This window comes from Phaenicophaeus curvirostris, chromosome 5 (assembly GCF_032191515.1).
Source record: "Phaenicophaeus curvirostris isolate KB17595 chromosome 5, BPBGC_Pcur_1.0, whole genome shotgun sequence".
Classification (NCBI taxonomy): domain Eukaryota; kingdom Metazoa; phylum Chordata; class Aves; order Cuculiformes; family Cuculidae; genus Phaenicophaeus; species Phaenicophaeus curvirostris.
This window is the reverse complement of record NC_091396.1, coordinates 29,723,514-29,740,441: the sequence shown is the minus strand read 5'-3', so window position 1 is coordinate 29,740,441 and position 16,928 is coordinate 29,723,514. Positions and strand designations below refer to the sequence as shown.

The 16,928-nt window shown below is 42.6% G+C and overlaps 1 protein-coding gene across 1 annotated transcript; it reads right to left on the bottom strand.

Annotated features, from left to right (window-relative positions):
- Positions 1 to 756: 756 nt before the first annotated feature.
- On the bottom strand, positions 757 to 16,212 carry LOC138720676 (astacin-like metalloendopeptidase). The gene is given in 14 exon segments (XM_069857026.1): positions 757 to 927; positions 930 to 987; positions 1,548 to 1,598; positions 1,600 to 1,667; positions 2,859 to 2,935; positions 3,559 to 3,592; positions 5,249 to 5,352; positions 5,354 to 5,414; positions 5,417 to 5,421; positions 10,285 to 10,402; positions 11,862 to 11,996; positions 12,926 to 12,946; positions 13,111 to 13,221; positions 16,035 to 16,212. Coding segments are annotated over 14 exon segments (1,191 nt in total). The 3' UTR covers position 757.
- Between the last annotated feature and the right edge of the window lie 716 nt (positions 16,213 to 16,928).

Sequence of the window (16,928 nt, the reverse complement as noted above, 5' to 3'; positions counted from 1 at the left end):
TTGTGTTATGTTTCGGCATTTTCCAGTTTGGTACTGGCGTTTAGTTCTGAATACATCAAGGCAAAGCAGACTGTGAGCTGTCTACAGTGGTCATTGTTTTCTCCTCTTCAGATGTCAGAGGTGGAAGATTTCTCTCTACAGACAAGGTACTTCGCACTTAATATGTTCTCCGAAATTACTGACTCCACTCACATTCAGTGGACTTTGCATTAGGTTTTCAGTCCTTGTTGTTAAAATATATTTTGGCAATACCTCATGGACAACGTCAATACTTGCCACAGCCCACAGCAAACTGGCAAGAAGAGGGGCTTCACTCTATTCCTTCTCCCTCACTGCTTGTTCATGCCACTCTTAATCATTAATTAAATCTATTCCTTGACGTGTCTCATCTCACAGTGGAGTAGTGCAGTTCTTTGAGCTGAGGTGCTGTACCAACATCCTGGTTTGCACCTTTGGTGTAAAGTGGTGATTTCCAGGCTAAGCTAAGGTGCCTATATGAACTGTATAAGTGAGGCTGGCTTCAAAGTACAAATAAACACGTCTCAAGTTTTTTGTGTGTACATACTGGAGTGCACATTAAGGTTAGGTACATTACTTGAGACATAAGACCAAGCTTCAAGCTTTTTAAAGGTATTGAGGAGATTTATATTTTGCTGAAACTGGGGGTATCTTGACTTTTACCTGTGGCTAGGTGATCTCTTACTTACATTCTGTGTTTTCCAACTCCCATCTTATAGTATTATATAATCTTATAGTATTATATGCCAAATGTGTAACTCACAACAAATCCAGGCAACTCCCAAACTATATCACTGCGAAATTCAACCAGCACAAAGTTCCCAGTGGAAGTAAAGTCTGCAACCTTCTCTGTCCCACAATAAGGGCCAACTGCAGGTGATGTAGTTCGGCTTCCATCATGAATGAGCAATAGTCATAGATGCATCTGTTACTATCTTCCAGCTCAAAGGATAACATTTTGAGAGATATCTGGAGGAAATACAACCAAAGCACTTTGCTGTCAAGTTATATCCTTTTCTCTTACACATGTATGTAGCAAGTACAAATAGTCAAATTCCTTATGTGTAGACATAATTTTTTATTTTGTTTTTTCTCCACATCCTGAGCCCATATTGTAATGCAAATTAGTAGCAAATTATTTGCTTAGCTCATTGGCATTTGGAATGGAAGGAGAGGCAAGGGACAAGATTGATCTTGTACACTTTGAATTCTTTTCTCCAGAGAAATACAAAACCAGCACCTGTTCAATGTTTCAGTTTTCTAGGGGGAACTCTTAGCTAGATATTCTGAACAAAGCCTACCATTACAAACTAAATTCATAAGTTCCCACGGACATGTAAAGGTTTTCCCTTGCTGAACACCTTAGGTACCAAGATCCAGCACAAGACCTTAAACTGGATTTTTGTGTTCAGTTTTTTACTCTGAGATTGCCAACTCAAAAACTGGCATTACAGCTGTTATTCTCCAAGGCAAAAATTATTCCATTAGAGTAAACATGAAATTCACAAATTAATTAATCTGTGTCTTACCCTGTATCCTACTAGAGAACTGATGACCCAGAAGCACGCTTGGTTTTTTTTGGTATTTATTGGGGTAGTTTGGAGAGGTGATGACTCCATTTGAATCTGTGAAAGTATTTCCACAATTCACTGAGAAGTAAAGGAGAAAAACAGAGAAATTTGATATTTTTGTCCCTGTGACAGTTTTGAAACTAGACTTTGAGTATACTGTTTCCTGGAACTAGATCCAAATTGCTATTCTCCACACAGAATACATAAATATGGATATCAGAATGGGTGTATTTAAAACCAGTAGAAGTAAACTTGCTTATTGTATTCTTTTTTCAAGAAAAAATGCACTAGCAAGAAATCCTACTGCTGAAATATATTATTTCTTTGCATAGTACTTTGTATCAGCAGCTGTATTGAAGGAACTAAGAAATGGCTGCTAAATAACCTTTGGAGGAGAGGAAACAGCTGCATCTGAATCTACATCTGTCTTTACTATTGAGTGTTACCACATCAGCATCGCATTCTAATAGTACAAACTTACTGCACTTTCAGAAAAGAATTAGCTCAAGTATTCAAGATTGCATTATCAAGCTACTCGTAACACTATCTAGAAATGACTCCATCAAGATGAATGCAAAAATAGTAAAAGTGACACATTTCTAAGATTTCTTCAATTTATGCTTTAAAAGTTTGACTTTTGAGTTGAAATTAGGTGATAAGAAGTTATTTGGGTTACTGCCTTCTAACTGAAAACTGTTGCAGCACAACAGAATTTTATCCAGCAGTCCATAATAGACACTCCTTAAATGACTACAGTAAGCACTGTGTTTCATGTAGCATAACAACAGCCTTTAATTAAGAAATCATAAGTTAACCAAGGTTTTTATCTCTCCCGTTGCGTAACAGGCCACAAAACTTAGTATAACATACTACCCAGATACTGGCATTACATGTCATTGGTTGAGATTTCTTGTTGAGTTCTGCAGACTGTGCTCTTTGGCTGTGCTGTTCCTATTACTTACAGCTGTTGCATTGTTTTTATTAAAAGAAATTGGTTCTAAAGGTGTGAAGAGGCCTAGCAGAGGCTCTCAGAAGAATGTGAGTGGGTTCTCAGGATTACTAACATGAGACCCATGCAACACTCCATTTTCTGTTTCCTGCTAACCTTCAGCTCCATCATTACCTAGGCTTCCGCATTAGCAATTGCTGTGGAAGTGTAAAGAACAACATGGAGAAAACCTACTCTGGAGTACATGGTCAAAATTCTCAGTTCTTCCATACAAATAATATTAATGCTGTTCTCCAAGCTCTGTAAAGGAGTGTTCATACCCCTGTTGTAGGAGGCTCTGAATCCTGTGGCTGTAGTGCTTTCATCACTTCCAAACTCCACCAGCATTGTGGAAAATCTTGAGAAATAAGAAAACATGTTGGGTTTAATGCAATACACAGGGAAAGATTCAAACCATCTAACTGCTATGAAGTGAACTGGGACTTTGTATTCATTTTATTATCCATATATCACTGAAATTTTATTTTCTGTGTAAGAAGAGCATAGAATTTCACCTAGATACCCTGTTACTGAGCCCAGTGATTGATGTTTGCTTGTCTTTGGAAAGCCATCCAATCTTAACTGGATGAAAATCAATTTAAATAATGCATCTGACAGGCCTAATAAGTCTTATGAAAACAGTTGAGGCTGTCTCTTCATTCACTGCATAAAAAAATAAATGTCTTGGCCCTTGAAAATGACTTGCAGAGGGCAGTCATAATAATGAAGAAATGCTGTGTAACCTTGACATTGTGGTCAAAAAAAAGTTTGGGAAAAACAAGCTGAGTTTCAAGTAGCCAAGAGGACAGCAACCAACCAGGCTACATTTTGTCAAACAAAGAAGTAGGATGGCTTCCAAGTGGAATTGTTGGGTAGAAACAAAATCCAGCAAACATCCCTAGTACTGCAGTCCTGGCAAGAGAGAAACAGCTTGTGTGGGAGAGATGGAAAGCTGCAAAAGGTCTTGAGGTGTAGGTCTACAACACCGAGGTCAGGGGGAGTTCTGCCATCAGCACTATTAAGAGCAGCATGTTTTTACAGGAGATGTTCACTAATAGTCATCATGAACATAGCTGTGTTTCTTTGTTTCCTTTTCCCTGTGTATGTACCTTTGTACTTTTTCTCTACTGTACTTGTGCTGCACATGCTCTGCACTCTAACTCCCTTGTTACACCAGTCTTAGCCTCCACTCGAGGTGAATGCTGTTAAAACACTGAAGATATACCCCATCTTCTTTTGTATAGTCTTGTCATCTGCACCTCTTCCCCCTCTTTTCTCCTTTCATGGTACTGTGCCTGAGTCAGAGTGTGGAATTCCTGTATCCTTTAGGAATAATGACATCTAAACCTGTGGACTTCCCTGCCAAATTAGTGTAAGATTTTATGTGTGTCTGCTGTCTTCGGTATAACTTCATGTTTCCAGGTCCTCTTCCTCAGCACATCGTTTGCTAGCATTTCAAACACGGTATGCCCTTCTTTTGCAATGGCAAACAATTCATAGCAAAATTACACCTTAACACTAGAGCTGAAACCTCAGTATAGAACAGTACACATGGAATTTACTTAGGATATCACAGGAATAGCTGAAAAAGTCTGGAGGACAGTGTGTTAGGAATTTGCAATATAAACAATCAAATTCCATCTGGAGGAATAGATATATTTTCAGCTATGCATGACATAGAAGAGTTTAATATCTTATTTGTGGAAGACATTTATTAGAATTTGGTATTCAGTTGCCCTGCCTAATTTACTGTTATTTTCTGTAATGAATGAAGTACACTTATTATCTTTTTACAACTTCTGTGGGTTGTCCAGCTCTCTCGTAGTTATCAGATAAGTGATTCCTTGCATCCTTTCTTCCCATAATTTCTTTTATGTACCATTTTCTTGCTTTACCAGGGACCTCCTGCAATTCTCTCTACCCTACCCACCCCAAAGCATGGAGCTCTGTCTATGCTCCCATGTCTCCAGCACACAGACCAAGGGCACATGCCCAAACCATTCATCTTGCATTCCCTTCCTTAAATAACATTCACTTGTTTTTCCCCTACAATCCTGATTGCTCCCTATTGCTCCTTCTTTTCATGGCAGTGTGTATTATTTTCTCCTCAAGGAGGAAATAATTGCAGTCCTCCCTCTCACAGGATGCCAGGCCCCAGAGTTTTGCTCATGCTAGTGGTTGTTCATCTTCATTTTAGGCTATGCACACTCGTTCACTGTCAGTCCCAAGATGTCCACCTGCTGCCTTCCCTATTTTCCCTGCTTTGTCAGAGATAGATAGAGTTGCTGTGTGACCCCTATCAAGATCTCCAACTATCATGTTTCACACCACATCGGCTACAAGTCCCATAGTCTTGTCCACAACATTTTGCTTTCCTAGTGATCTTGGTATTTTGGATATAAGGCGAGTCTGGGCTCTAGATGGCAATCAAAATAAGAATGTAGAGCTACTTTGCATCTGCCTTGGAGGACCAAACTAACCTAGGTGTAGACACAGATATTTCCCTAGTACAAAAAATGAATGAGAAATTCCATTACACTGAATGTGCTGCTGCCGCAATTCAGCCAACATTAACCATTAACGATTAACCATATTTGCATTGCTGTTCATAAAAGAAACAGTCTTCTTTATCTGAAAGTATATGCTTTCTCTTAAGATTTAGTGAACATACCTGCTACAATGTGTTCCCACATAATCTTGATAAACCTGTCCCGGTCACTGCATGCGTGTTTATGGATGAAACCCAGTGAGTGGTTCATTTCATGCTGAATTGCATTTATCCATGCAACAATTTTTCACCAGGCCTACTGCTTGACGTCCTCCAATTTTTCCGAAGACCAGCAGCTAAGAATAAGCAATTAATCACCAAAATGGTCACATTCATAGAATCATAGAATCATAGAATAACCAGGTTGGAAGAAACCTCCAGGATCATCGAGTCCAACCATTCCTATCAAACACTAAACCATGCCCCTCAGCACCTCGTCCACCCATGCCTTAAACACCTCCAGGGAAGGTGACTCAACCACCTCCCTGGGCAGCCTGTTCCAGTTCCCAATGACCCTTTCTGTGAAGAATTTTTTCCTAATGTCCAGCCTAAACCTCCCCTGGTGGAGCTTGAGGCCATTCCCTCTTGTCCTGTCCCCTGTCACTTGGGAGAAGAGGCCAGCACCCTCCTCTCTACAACCTCCTTTCAGGTAGTTGTAGAGAGCAATGAGGTGTCCCCTCAGCCTCCTCTTCTCCAGGCTAAACAACCCCAGCTCTCTCAGCCTCTCCTCATAAGGCCTGTTCTCCAACCCCTTCACCAGCTTCATTGCTCTTCTCTGGACTCGCTCCAGAGCCTCAGCATCCTTCTTGTGGTGAGGGGCCCAGAACTGAACACAGTATTCGAGGAGCGGTCTCACCAGTGCCGAGTACAGAGGGAGAATAACCTCCCTGGATCTGCTGGTCATGCCGTTTCTGATACAAGCCAAGATGCCATTGGCCTTCTTGGCCACCTGGGCACACTGCTGGCTCATATTCAGTCGGCTGTCAACCAAAACCCCCAGGTCCCTCTCCTCCAAGCAGATTTCTAGACAGACTTCTCCTAGTCTGTAGCACTGCATAGGGTTGTTGTGCCCCAAGCGCAGGACCCGGCATTTGGCCTTGTTAAACCTCATGCCATTTGACTCAGCCCAGTGGTCCAGCCTGTTCAGATCCCTTTGCAGAGCCTCCCTACCCTCCAGCAGATCCACACTTCCACCCAGCTTAGTGTCATCCGCACACTTGCTGAGGGTGCACTCAATGCCTTCATCCAAGTCATTGGTAAAGACATTGAACAGGGCTGGACCCAGCACTGAGCCCTGGGGAACCCCACTTGTCACTGGCCTCCAGCTGGATTTCACACCATTTCCCACCACTCTCTGGGCCTGGCCATCCAACCAGTTTTCCACCCAGGAGAGTGTGCGCCTGTCCAGGCCAGAGGCTGACAGTTTCTGAAGCAGAATGCTGTGAGAAACTGTGTCAAAGGCTTTACTGAAGTCCAGGAAGACCACATCCACAGCCTTTCTCTCATCCAGCAGCCAAGTCACTTTGTCATAGAAGGCCATCAGGTTAGTTTGGCAAGACCTGCCTTTTGTGATCCCGTGTTGACTGGGCCTGATCACCCGGTTCTCTTGCATGTGCTTCATGATAGCACTCAAGATCACCTGTTCCATGACTTTCCCTGGCACTGAGGTCAGACTGACAGGCCTGTAGTTTCCTGGGTCCTCCCTGCGACCCTTCTTGTAGATGGGCACAACATCAGCCAGCCTCCAGTCCAGTGGAACTTCCCCAGTCTTCCAGGACTGTTGGAAGATGATGGAAAGGGGTTTGGCCAGCACATCCGCCAGCTCCTTCAATACCCTTGGATGAATCCCATCCGGCCCCATAGACTGTGGGTGTCTAGTCCATCTAGCAAGGCTCTGACCACCTCCTCTTGGATCATGGGAGCCTCATTTTGCTCCTCTAGCTCCTGGGTTTGTACACAGACGGAACAACTTTCTTTACAATTAAAGACTGAGGCAAAGAAGGCATTAAGTACCTCAGCCTTATCCTCATCCCCTGTCACTGTTGTTCCTTCTGCATCCAATAGGGACTGTATGGTCTCCCTAGTCCTCCTTTTATTATTTATATATTTATAGAAAGATTTTTTGTTATCTTTCACAGACTTTGCCCATCTGATTTCTAGCTGAGCCTTAGCCCTTTTGATTTTTTCTCTACACAATCTTACTTCCCTCCTGTACTCCACCCAAGAGGCCTGTCTCCTCTTCCAGAGCCCATAAACGTTTCTCTTCTTCTTGATATCACTCAAGATCTCTCTGTTCAACCAAGCTGGTTTTCTCCCCTGCCGGCTTTTTTTCCGGAACATGGGGATGGCTTTCTCCTGAGCTGCTAGGATTTCCTTTTTGAAGAGCTTCCAGCCCTCATGGGCTCCCTTGCCCCTAAGTACTGTCTGCCATGAGACTTTGCCAACCAGCCTTCTGAAGAGTTCAAAGTCTGCCCTCTGGAAATTTAATGCTACTGTCCTGCTAACCACCCTCTTCGCTTCACCTAGAACAGAAAACTCTATCATCTCATGATCACTTTGTCCTAGGCATCCACCTACTGCCACATCCCCCACAAGGGCTTCTCTGTTCACAAACAGCAGGTCCAGGAGGGCACCCTCCCTTGTTGGTTCATTCACCAGCTGTGCAAGGAAGTTGTCTTCCACGCACTCCAGGAACCTCCTAGACTGCTTCCTTTCTGCTGTATTGTACTTCCAGCAGATACCAGGAAGATTCAAGTCTCCCACAAGAACGAGAGGCATCAATCTAGAGATTAACCCCAGCTGTTTATAGAAGAGCTCATCAGCTGCTTCTCCTTGGCTGGGTGGTCTGTAACAGACTCCCATCACAAAATCTACTTTCTGGTGGGCCCCTCTGATTTTAACCCACAGGCACTCAATCTCCTCATCACCACAATCCATCTCCATGGTGTCCAAGTCCTCCCTTACAAAGAGGGCTACCTCGCCTCCTCTCCTACCCTTCCTATCCCGCCTGAAAAGTTTGTACCCCACCATAGCTGTACTCCAGTTATATGAGTCATCCCACCACGTTTCCATGATGGCAACGACATCATAGGCTCCTTGCCCTACGACAGCTTCCAGCTCTTCCTTCTTATTCCCCATGCTGCATGCATTGGTGTAAATGCACTTCAGCTGAGCTGCCGAGCCTTCAGCCCTCTTAGAGTGAACAGAGTTTGTTCCCAATTGCCTGGTAACTGGAGTAGCTAGCTCCAGAGTGCCCGTATCTCCCTTAGCACCCTCAGATGTGTTCTCCCCCACTTTCTGTGTTGTGAGGTACTGGTGGCCCACACCAGCACACCCTCTCCGAATCACCACTGCCCCACGTCCAGGCTCGTTCCTGTCTAGCCTGGGCTCAACCCCCTCCCCCTTCACATCTAGTTTAAAGCTTGATTTATGAGCTTGGCTAGGTTTCTACCAAGGGCTTTAGTCCCCCTAGGAGGCACACATGTCCCACCCTTAGCAAGAAAGCCTGGGGGTGTGTGAGCCACCCCATGATCAAAGAAGCCAAAGCCCCTCTCCTCACACCAGGCTCAGAGCCAGGCATTAATCAAATTCTTCTTCCTGACTTCCTGCTCCTCTCTATTTAGCCTTGGGATGGAGCAGAATACTATTTGTGCCCCAGAGCCCTCCATCATTTTCCCAATGGCCCTGACGTCATTCTTGATGGTTTTGGTCTTTTTGTTTACTAGATCATTGTTACCAGTTTGGACTACTATCAGAGGATACTAGTCTGTCTCGTGGACCAGGGAAGGAAGTTTTCTAGCTACCTCCTTCACTGATGTCCCTGGTAAGCAGCAGACCTCTCTATGGAGTGGGTCCAGTCTGCAAATGGGTCCCTCCGTTCCTTTTAGGAGGGAGTCCCCTACAACAATCACCCTCCTCTTCTTCTTGATGGAGGAGGTTTTTGTCTTTTTCTGAGGATGGTGCGGCCTAGGGAAGGATTCTAGGCTGTGGGAACCATCATCCTCATCCTCAGGGTTGGATTCCACCTGCAGCACCTGGTACTTGTTCACCAGGGGAATCTGGGGTTTTGGCGTCTGGGTGAGGGGAGCAGGTTTATTTTGTCTGGCAGGAACTTGCTGCCATTCCCCATCTCTTGTAACCCCAACCTTGCAGTTTGCAGGTGGATGGTGTTTGGACACACAAGCTCCAGCAGGCTGCTGAGTTAGTGAGAGGGCACTGCTCCACTGGTCTATCTCCCTCTCACACTCCCTGATGGTCCTCAGCCTCTTCACCTCCTCCCTTAACTCCTCCACCAAGTGAAGGAGTTCCCCCACTCGAGCGCAGCTTTCACAAGTGGAGCCAGTAACAGAGGCACGAGCTGGTGTGGGAGGGGGGCACTGCCTGCAGCCCAGGGTCTGGGTAGCTGTGTGCACCCACTGTGGCTCTGTCTGGGTGGCAGCATCCATCCTGCCTGCTGCAGCACACAGAGCAGCTTTAATCTTCTGCCGGGTAGCCACCATGGTCCTTGGCGTCTTCTGTCTAATCTCTAAGCCTTCTCTACACCCCACCTTCTCACCCTGCCGTGCTCCCAGGGGGACTGTTCAAATCTCCCGCGGTGGCCGCCGGGACCGGCCCCTCCCGTCAGGCACCGCGCGGGACCAGCGTGTCAGGACCCCCGCCCCCGCCTGGGTTTTTCTGGGTTCATCAAATGCAAAGAAGTAGATGTACTGAGTATGCCACCAAGGGCGTCCATACATGCAGCCACAGAAGTGGACACTGTCCACTGGAATGAGATATCAAGGCTTCTGAAAGCTGCCAAACTATGGGGGGGGGGGGGGGTGGGGGGTGGGGAGAATAAATCATTTGTGATGAGTATGACAAATTTTAAAACTGCAAAATGGCTATATCAAACTAAGGTGAAGCAGTTTAAGTAGTTTAGCAAAGAACCTTTAACAGTTACACTTCTTTAAAGTTTGACAATTAAGGACAATAGCTCATTTTGAATTTTACCCCATTATATTTAACTACAAATATATCTAAAGAACAATGAAACATTGTACCTGCCCCCTGAATCTTCACTTCTAGGATAAAAAAGGTTAATTACTTAAATCCAAATCAAAACAGAAAAGAAGCTGAAAGACCTCCTGAAGGCTTCTATTTCCAGGAGACAGAGAGCTTACCTCTGCCCATATTCAACATGCACATAGGCTGTTTCCGTAGTGCGGTTTACAAACTGCACACAGGTCAGTGTGGAAACCTCTTGCAGAGCATCAGCAATCCAGGACCTCTCTGTCACTGCTAGAAAGAGAGAGGGGCAAAAGAAATTGTCCTTGGCTAATCCAAAACAACCTTTGGTGATGGGGTGCATTTCTTTAAAACTTCACTATAGTCATTAACTTTTTCTCATACAAGTATAATAAAAAAAAAGGGCACAAAGCCTTCAGAGATCTTCAAGTTGATTTGACCTCTAAAGGGGGATTTACGAATTGTAGCCAGCCCTATATTTTGTAGGAGACAGCTGATGTAGACCAAAGACTGGCATTGTTTGTTCCATTAGACAGAATGGAAAAAATGAAACTGTTTCAGGTACAAATAATTGGATTAAAGTTTCCCAAATGAGCCATCTGACTGCAGCTAAGCACCCAAACCCTATTTTGTTTATCAGAGAGAACAGATGTTTGTTATACACTCCTTGGAATCACTTGAGACAGCCTGTGTTCACAGGTTCTGAAAATCACAGTGTTTCTATTTAGGTACCAAATAAAGATCTCAGTGTTTATCTAATTTTGAATATTTTGGCCTAGTTCGGCTTCCTCAGTTATGAATTATCTACAAGTTATTTGTATCTCAGTTTTCTCATCTTAAAGTCTGGGGAGAGGGATGTAGATGGAATAACCATCACCTAACCACAAAAGTATATGCTGCAGTTCTGGAGGTACACTGACAGAGGAGCAGCCCAATAGCGCAAAGACTGGGCTTTCCTCAGCTGAAATGATGATACAGATTCTGTTCCCCCAGGAATGAGAATCGGGCACAAGTTGCATTTCACTTGCGTGCCACTTTCTCTTAAGTTGGGATCTTTTCAGAAGGGTTTGTATGGAAGCCTCAGACTAGACAAACCTCAGCAGAGGAGAGATGGAGGATCTGCACAACCCATATGAAGTCTTTCAGAATGCAATTTTCTAGACTAAAGCATTGGTCCTGCAGCCTCTTGCATGGGACAGAACTCTTGACTGACTATAGGGAAATAATAAGGGAAAAAATAACTCCAAGTATTTTTCTTCCATTTTTGCCTTACAGGACTTCTTGTGCAGGAATGTTTCTATGAGAGATCTGAAAGAAAATTATAGTGTTTGAAAAAGTGCTCCCAGTGGTAATTTTGACAAAAACACATTCATAATGTGAACAAATCATATTTCTTCTTCTGTACTTGCTAAATACCAAAGTATGCTGTAGCTAGCAGGAATGAACTAACAAAATTTACATTTTAACTTTGAATTGTAAATAAAATTACTTAGCTGGTATTTATATAACAACTACTGCCCGAGTAACAGCACATTTTAAATGTCTCTAGCTGAAATGCTTGGACTCTTAGCCAAACTACCATAGGGCTAACAGATTAGCAAAAGGGACATGTCAATAAATTCTCTTTTGGAGAAAGATTGCTTTTGGTACACATCATAGAAACATAAAATAATAGAGTATATGGACCAGAAGATCAATGCTAACTTTACAGCTTCCATTTTCACACACTCACAGAAATCAGAAGAGATATTAATTGGAACCTTAAGTCCATCTTGTGACTTGGGCCATAAACAGCTCTCACAGTTAATTGCACTGCATCGTCCTTTTTTCAAGAGGATGTCTCCTTCATGCACAGCTATTTCACTACCTGGTAGATGAAGAAAATAAAGAACATACAAGGCACTGAGAAGGCAAATAGATGTGCTAAAGGGAGATGAGAGATATAAACTAACCAAGCTTTTGTATGTTTGGAAATTTCTTTCACTGAAGTTCGTTTCCCTACAATTTGAAAAAAGATTAGTAAAATAAGACTGAGTGAATTTAGTATTCACAATATGCTAAGTCTTGTTAGGTCTGCCTTGCTTCCTAGATAGAAAAATTCATATTAATGTAGATGTTACAGTGCTGCTGTAATCAAAGTTGTGAGTAAATATATTTTAGCTTAAGACTCTTTGGGATCCTTCAAAGTGAAAGGCTAAGTATCACAACTCATTGTTCTCTTCATTAGAGCTTGTGGAATTAAATAGTAATCATAACTGACCTCAGTAAAAATGTAATGAATCATACTGAAGAAATAACTATTTTTATCATGTGTATTGAATGCATGGAAGCTATTAAATTCCAAGGTTAACTGTTAATTTGACATAAGATATTGTGACGCTTCTCAGTTCTGACTCCAAAATACTTGGAATACATTTCTCGTAGAGAAGAGCTATTGGTTATTATGTCAAAAATGTGCAACAGTCCTAGATACAGAAGACGGGGAAGTGTCTTATACCACATAGATAAGCTAAAACCATATCAAGGTTAAAAGTATTCTGATTTGCTGAGGCTACATATGGAAAAGAACATTCCTTGTAGCAATTGCTCAATAAATCTTAATTTCTTCATCACAACAGCATAAAAAATTACACTGAATGTGACTTTTAAATGCATCTGAGTTCTATGAATTATTCTCCCTTGATGCTGGAAAATATTTTCAAAGAGAAAAATATACAAAATAATGACAATGAGGTATAGAGAAGCAGCCCCAACAAAATCTACATTTATTTCTATAATAATTACAATCACACTCACCTAAGTAGTTGTTTCTTGTAGCTATCTGTGGGAAAAAAAAGCATATCTTTTAATAAATGCTTATATCCATAGAAGAAAACTTCTGCCATGCATAATCACAGCAGTAAAAGTTTTTAACTGCTTTTAATATAGCCAGAACAACTTAGCAGCAGCAATGTAAATTCTAAAAATCTGAGAGCAGGGACACATCTGGACAGGTTTACTTCGTGCAAGGCTATAAAGAAATGCTAAACAAGTTGGTAGAAGAAAGTACTTAATCTTCAAGTTTCTGAGATGATGATCTCTGCAGCTCAGTTCTCAAAGCTGTGGTTAGTTTACTTGGGGCAAGTTTCATGGGAAAGCTGCTGCTGTTGTTAACAAGTGTAACAAAATTAGATAACAAGAAGTATTTTCACAAAACAAACAAGCTGCAGGACCTCTCAAGAGAATTTCCAAGCTCTCATTTCTTATTTATCTTCAGAAAACAGAGGATGTGGAGCAATAGGAAAGAAAGTCCAGCAACCTTTAAGTGACTCATCTTTAATTCTCAGAAGTACCCATGAGCTGTTCCAAGTCCCCTCACTGCTAACCAAGGGACAGGATATTCAGTAGCAGTCTATTTACAGCAAAACTCAATGTCAAGGAACTCTTTGATCCATCCATGCTGACTACTTGTACTAGAAACTCTTTACCTTGCTGCCAGGAGCCACTCTGCTGAGCCCACCTGTCAGCATTCCACCTCTGTGCACAACTCTTAGCCAGGCATTGATGGCCAGGAGTTGAATCCGATTGTTTGTTGAAATTGTCTTTCCAAAACCATATCTTGCACTATAATCATCACAAGCAGTGATTGCATATCTTTGTGGAGTCTACAAATAAATGAAACCACCAGCTCCTAGATTTTTCACTTCCCACCACCTGGGAAGCCCTCATTCCTTTGATGTCCATGAATGGAAACAAGCCTAGAAAGGCAGGCTGAATCCTAGAAAACTCGCACTGCAAAACTAAGCCACACAACTGGAATATTCATGTTGAAGCCACATGAACACCACCACAGACAGGCAGATGTTGCTTTGTCCTCCCAGCTTCAGACCCTGCTCAAATACCTAGGTGCTACAGAAAATCCTAAGGATTTGCTGCATCATGTCTTTAAGAAACAAGCAAGAAAATCTTTGGAATTGTCTGGAAAGGCAAAATTCAGAGGAATCTATGTGGTTCACAGCAGATTGAGATGGCAAAGTATACCTCTCTGGACAGATATATGGGCTGGTCCATTTTTTTAAGAAGTCAAGCTGGGAAAATCTTAGCTGATGTTATGTAAAGCTTTGCTACTGAGATTTTCATTTTACCCTAATAATAACTTATTCCTAAACTTTCTAAAATATTCCACATTTCTGTGACTTCCACAATCCTTCTACAGTTATAATTTCCGTGTAGATTTTTACAACAATAGTGAGGTGCAGATATAAAGGACCCCTTTTGCTTTGGCTGGTAAGAGGATGAAGTTCAAAAGCTCTCGTTAGTTTTGTTACAGGGGTAACCAGCGTTCCTCCTTTACAGTTCTGAGCAACCTCTGTGTCTATTCAAGGGCAGGTTCAAATGAGAGAGAGAAGGAGTCACAGGAGCACATTTACGCTGGTACCCATCACATAATCACAGAATCACAGAATCACAGAATAACCAGGTTGGAAGAGACCCACCGGATCACCGAGTCCAACCGTTCCTACCAAACACAGGAGAGAGAACAGAAGTTATTTAGACAATAAACACGAGAGAACAAGCCTACATGACCATACAGTCCCTGGAGCTGGGTCACTCCAGGTGTGCACCAAGGAGGGCCAAAAGGGCCCTTTGAAGTTCTACCATGCAGATTTGCACACCTGTTCTATGAAAGGCTGTAATACCTTACTGACTCCTGTTGCAGACCACAAACCAGAGTAACCCATGTGTCAGGAGATTTATCCCACGGTTTAATTAATTTTCCTGACTACCAGAAAGAACTGGGTATTTTTCAAGGCTAATTAATAGACCAAAGACCTATATCACCTGATAACACATAATCAGAAGGTGTCTTGTATATGCAAATTTCCTTTTTGATGCTCCTTGTCTACACCATCTGCTTTGATATTCTAGCAGAATAATGTTTGTCTTGGTCGCATTATCTATGCAATTGATTTGATTTCACAGCTTTAACTTGCATTGTTTCTCCTGTACACCTTTTCTTACACTCTTGACATTTCTCATTCTTAGCCGTACTGCCCTTGATCTGCCAGATATTCTATCACTGCTCTTTGGTGGTAATTTTAGTAGTGTTTATCACGTTCTTAGTGATGCTTACTTAGTTTCATCTTCAGTCTGCAGCAGAGAATGAACACTTCTTTCACCATGTAATCCAGGTCCTTCTTGGCATAATATTAAATGAGAAAGCTTGAAAAAACAAACACCTGTTGGATGTTTAAGTATACATCTTTTCCTAGCTCTGTGTCAGAAATAGATATCATCAGAAGCACAGAAATTTTAGACAGTTTTATTTAAATGAGAGATTTATTCATTAAAAGAAAAAAATCTCCAGTATAAATACTGAGATGTGTTGGAATTATTTTGAAACCGATGAGTGTTTGGACTCAGTTCCTTCTAAACTGCTCCTGCAGCAATGTAATCTCTACTGTTTTAGACCATTTCCCTCTTACCTTTCCAGTGCTAGAATGATCCCATACTGTTAGAAAGGAGAGGCGCAAGCCCAAACACTGTGTTGGAGATAACTACAGGTGTCAGTGAGCCTTAACCTGAAACGATGGTTAGAGACAAGAACCAGCTGAATCTTTCACAGCTAACTTGGTTTTATCTGGTTTAAAGCAGCTGTAAGCTGAAGAGAACTTCACTGTAGTTTTTCAACTCTATGCAAGGGGTAAGTCGGGTTCCTGAAGACAAGCTACAAAGCTTGGTGTCAGTATTTGAGTACTAAGTACCCAGAGGCTGAGCCACATGGGGCTGCCTGGTCTATAGCTTCCCTGGTTCTGATAAAATCTGATCTGAAACCGGTGACCGGCCCTACTGTTTTGTTTTATTCATGGGTGGTTCAGGCACGTAACAGAAGTCCAGGCCTAAGGCTGCCCTCTAGTGGTTTGACGTTTGTGCAAGTGGGACGCATTTCCAGAAACAGTCAAGAACTCCTCATCACTCGCCGCCTGTTCACTCCTTCGATCCCTATCCCAGTACAGACCAGTAGCTGCTTCCTGCTGAAAACTCTTGCAAGAATAAAGAGTCTGTCCTGTAAACTGTACTGAGAAGTTATGCACCAGTTTCATCCCAAAGCATCTCAAAACTATTTTAGCATGTGCACCTTGTTACTGCACTGTTCACCTTCATAGATTACACATACCGATACACTAATAGATTTATGAGGTTCTTTGATGGCCCATTAGGAAAATAAGCCATTTAGCTGCATCATTTTCCCAAAAGTATTTTCAAATTTTAATATTTTTTTGATGAGTCCTCCTAAAGACTTTTGGAAAGCTCATAATCAAATATTCCTCTGGCTCTGCCCTAGCTCCACTTCAACATTGCAACATAGATCATTGCCTCACTCCCAGGCTTGCCTAGAAAGACAACCAAGACAAACAGGGGAACAGCAAGGAAAGGGCTACTCCATAATGAGGACTCCCAAGGAGCTGGGACTGCAGCATTTTGGTACAGGATGGAGGATGACGTGATTGTGAGCTGCCCTGCAGAGAAGGACTTGGGGGTGCTGATTGATGAGAAGCTCGACATGAGCCAGCAATGAGCACTCACAGCCCAGAAGGCCAACTGTATCCTGGGCTACACCAAAAGAAGCATGGAAAGGAGGCTGAGGGAGGTGATTCTGCCCCTCTATTCCACTCTTGTGAGACCTCATCTGGAGTATTGTGTCCAGTTCTGGAATTCTCAACATAAGAAGGATATGGAGCTGTTGGAATGTGTCCAGAGGAGGACTATGAAGATGATCAGAGGGCTGGAGCACCTCCCATATGAGGACAGGATGAGA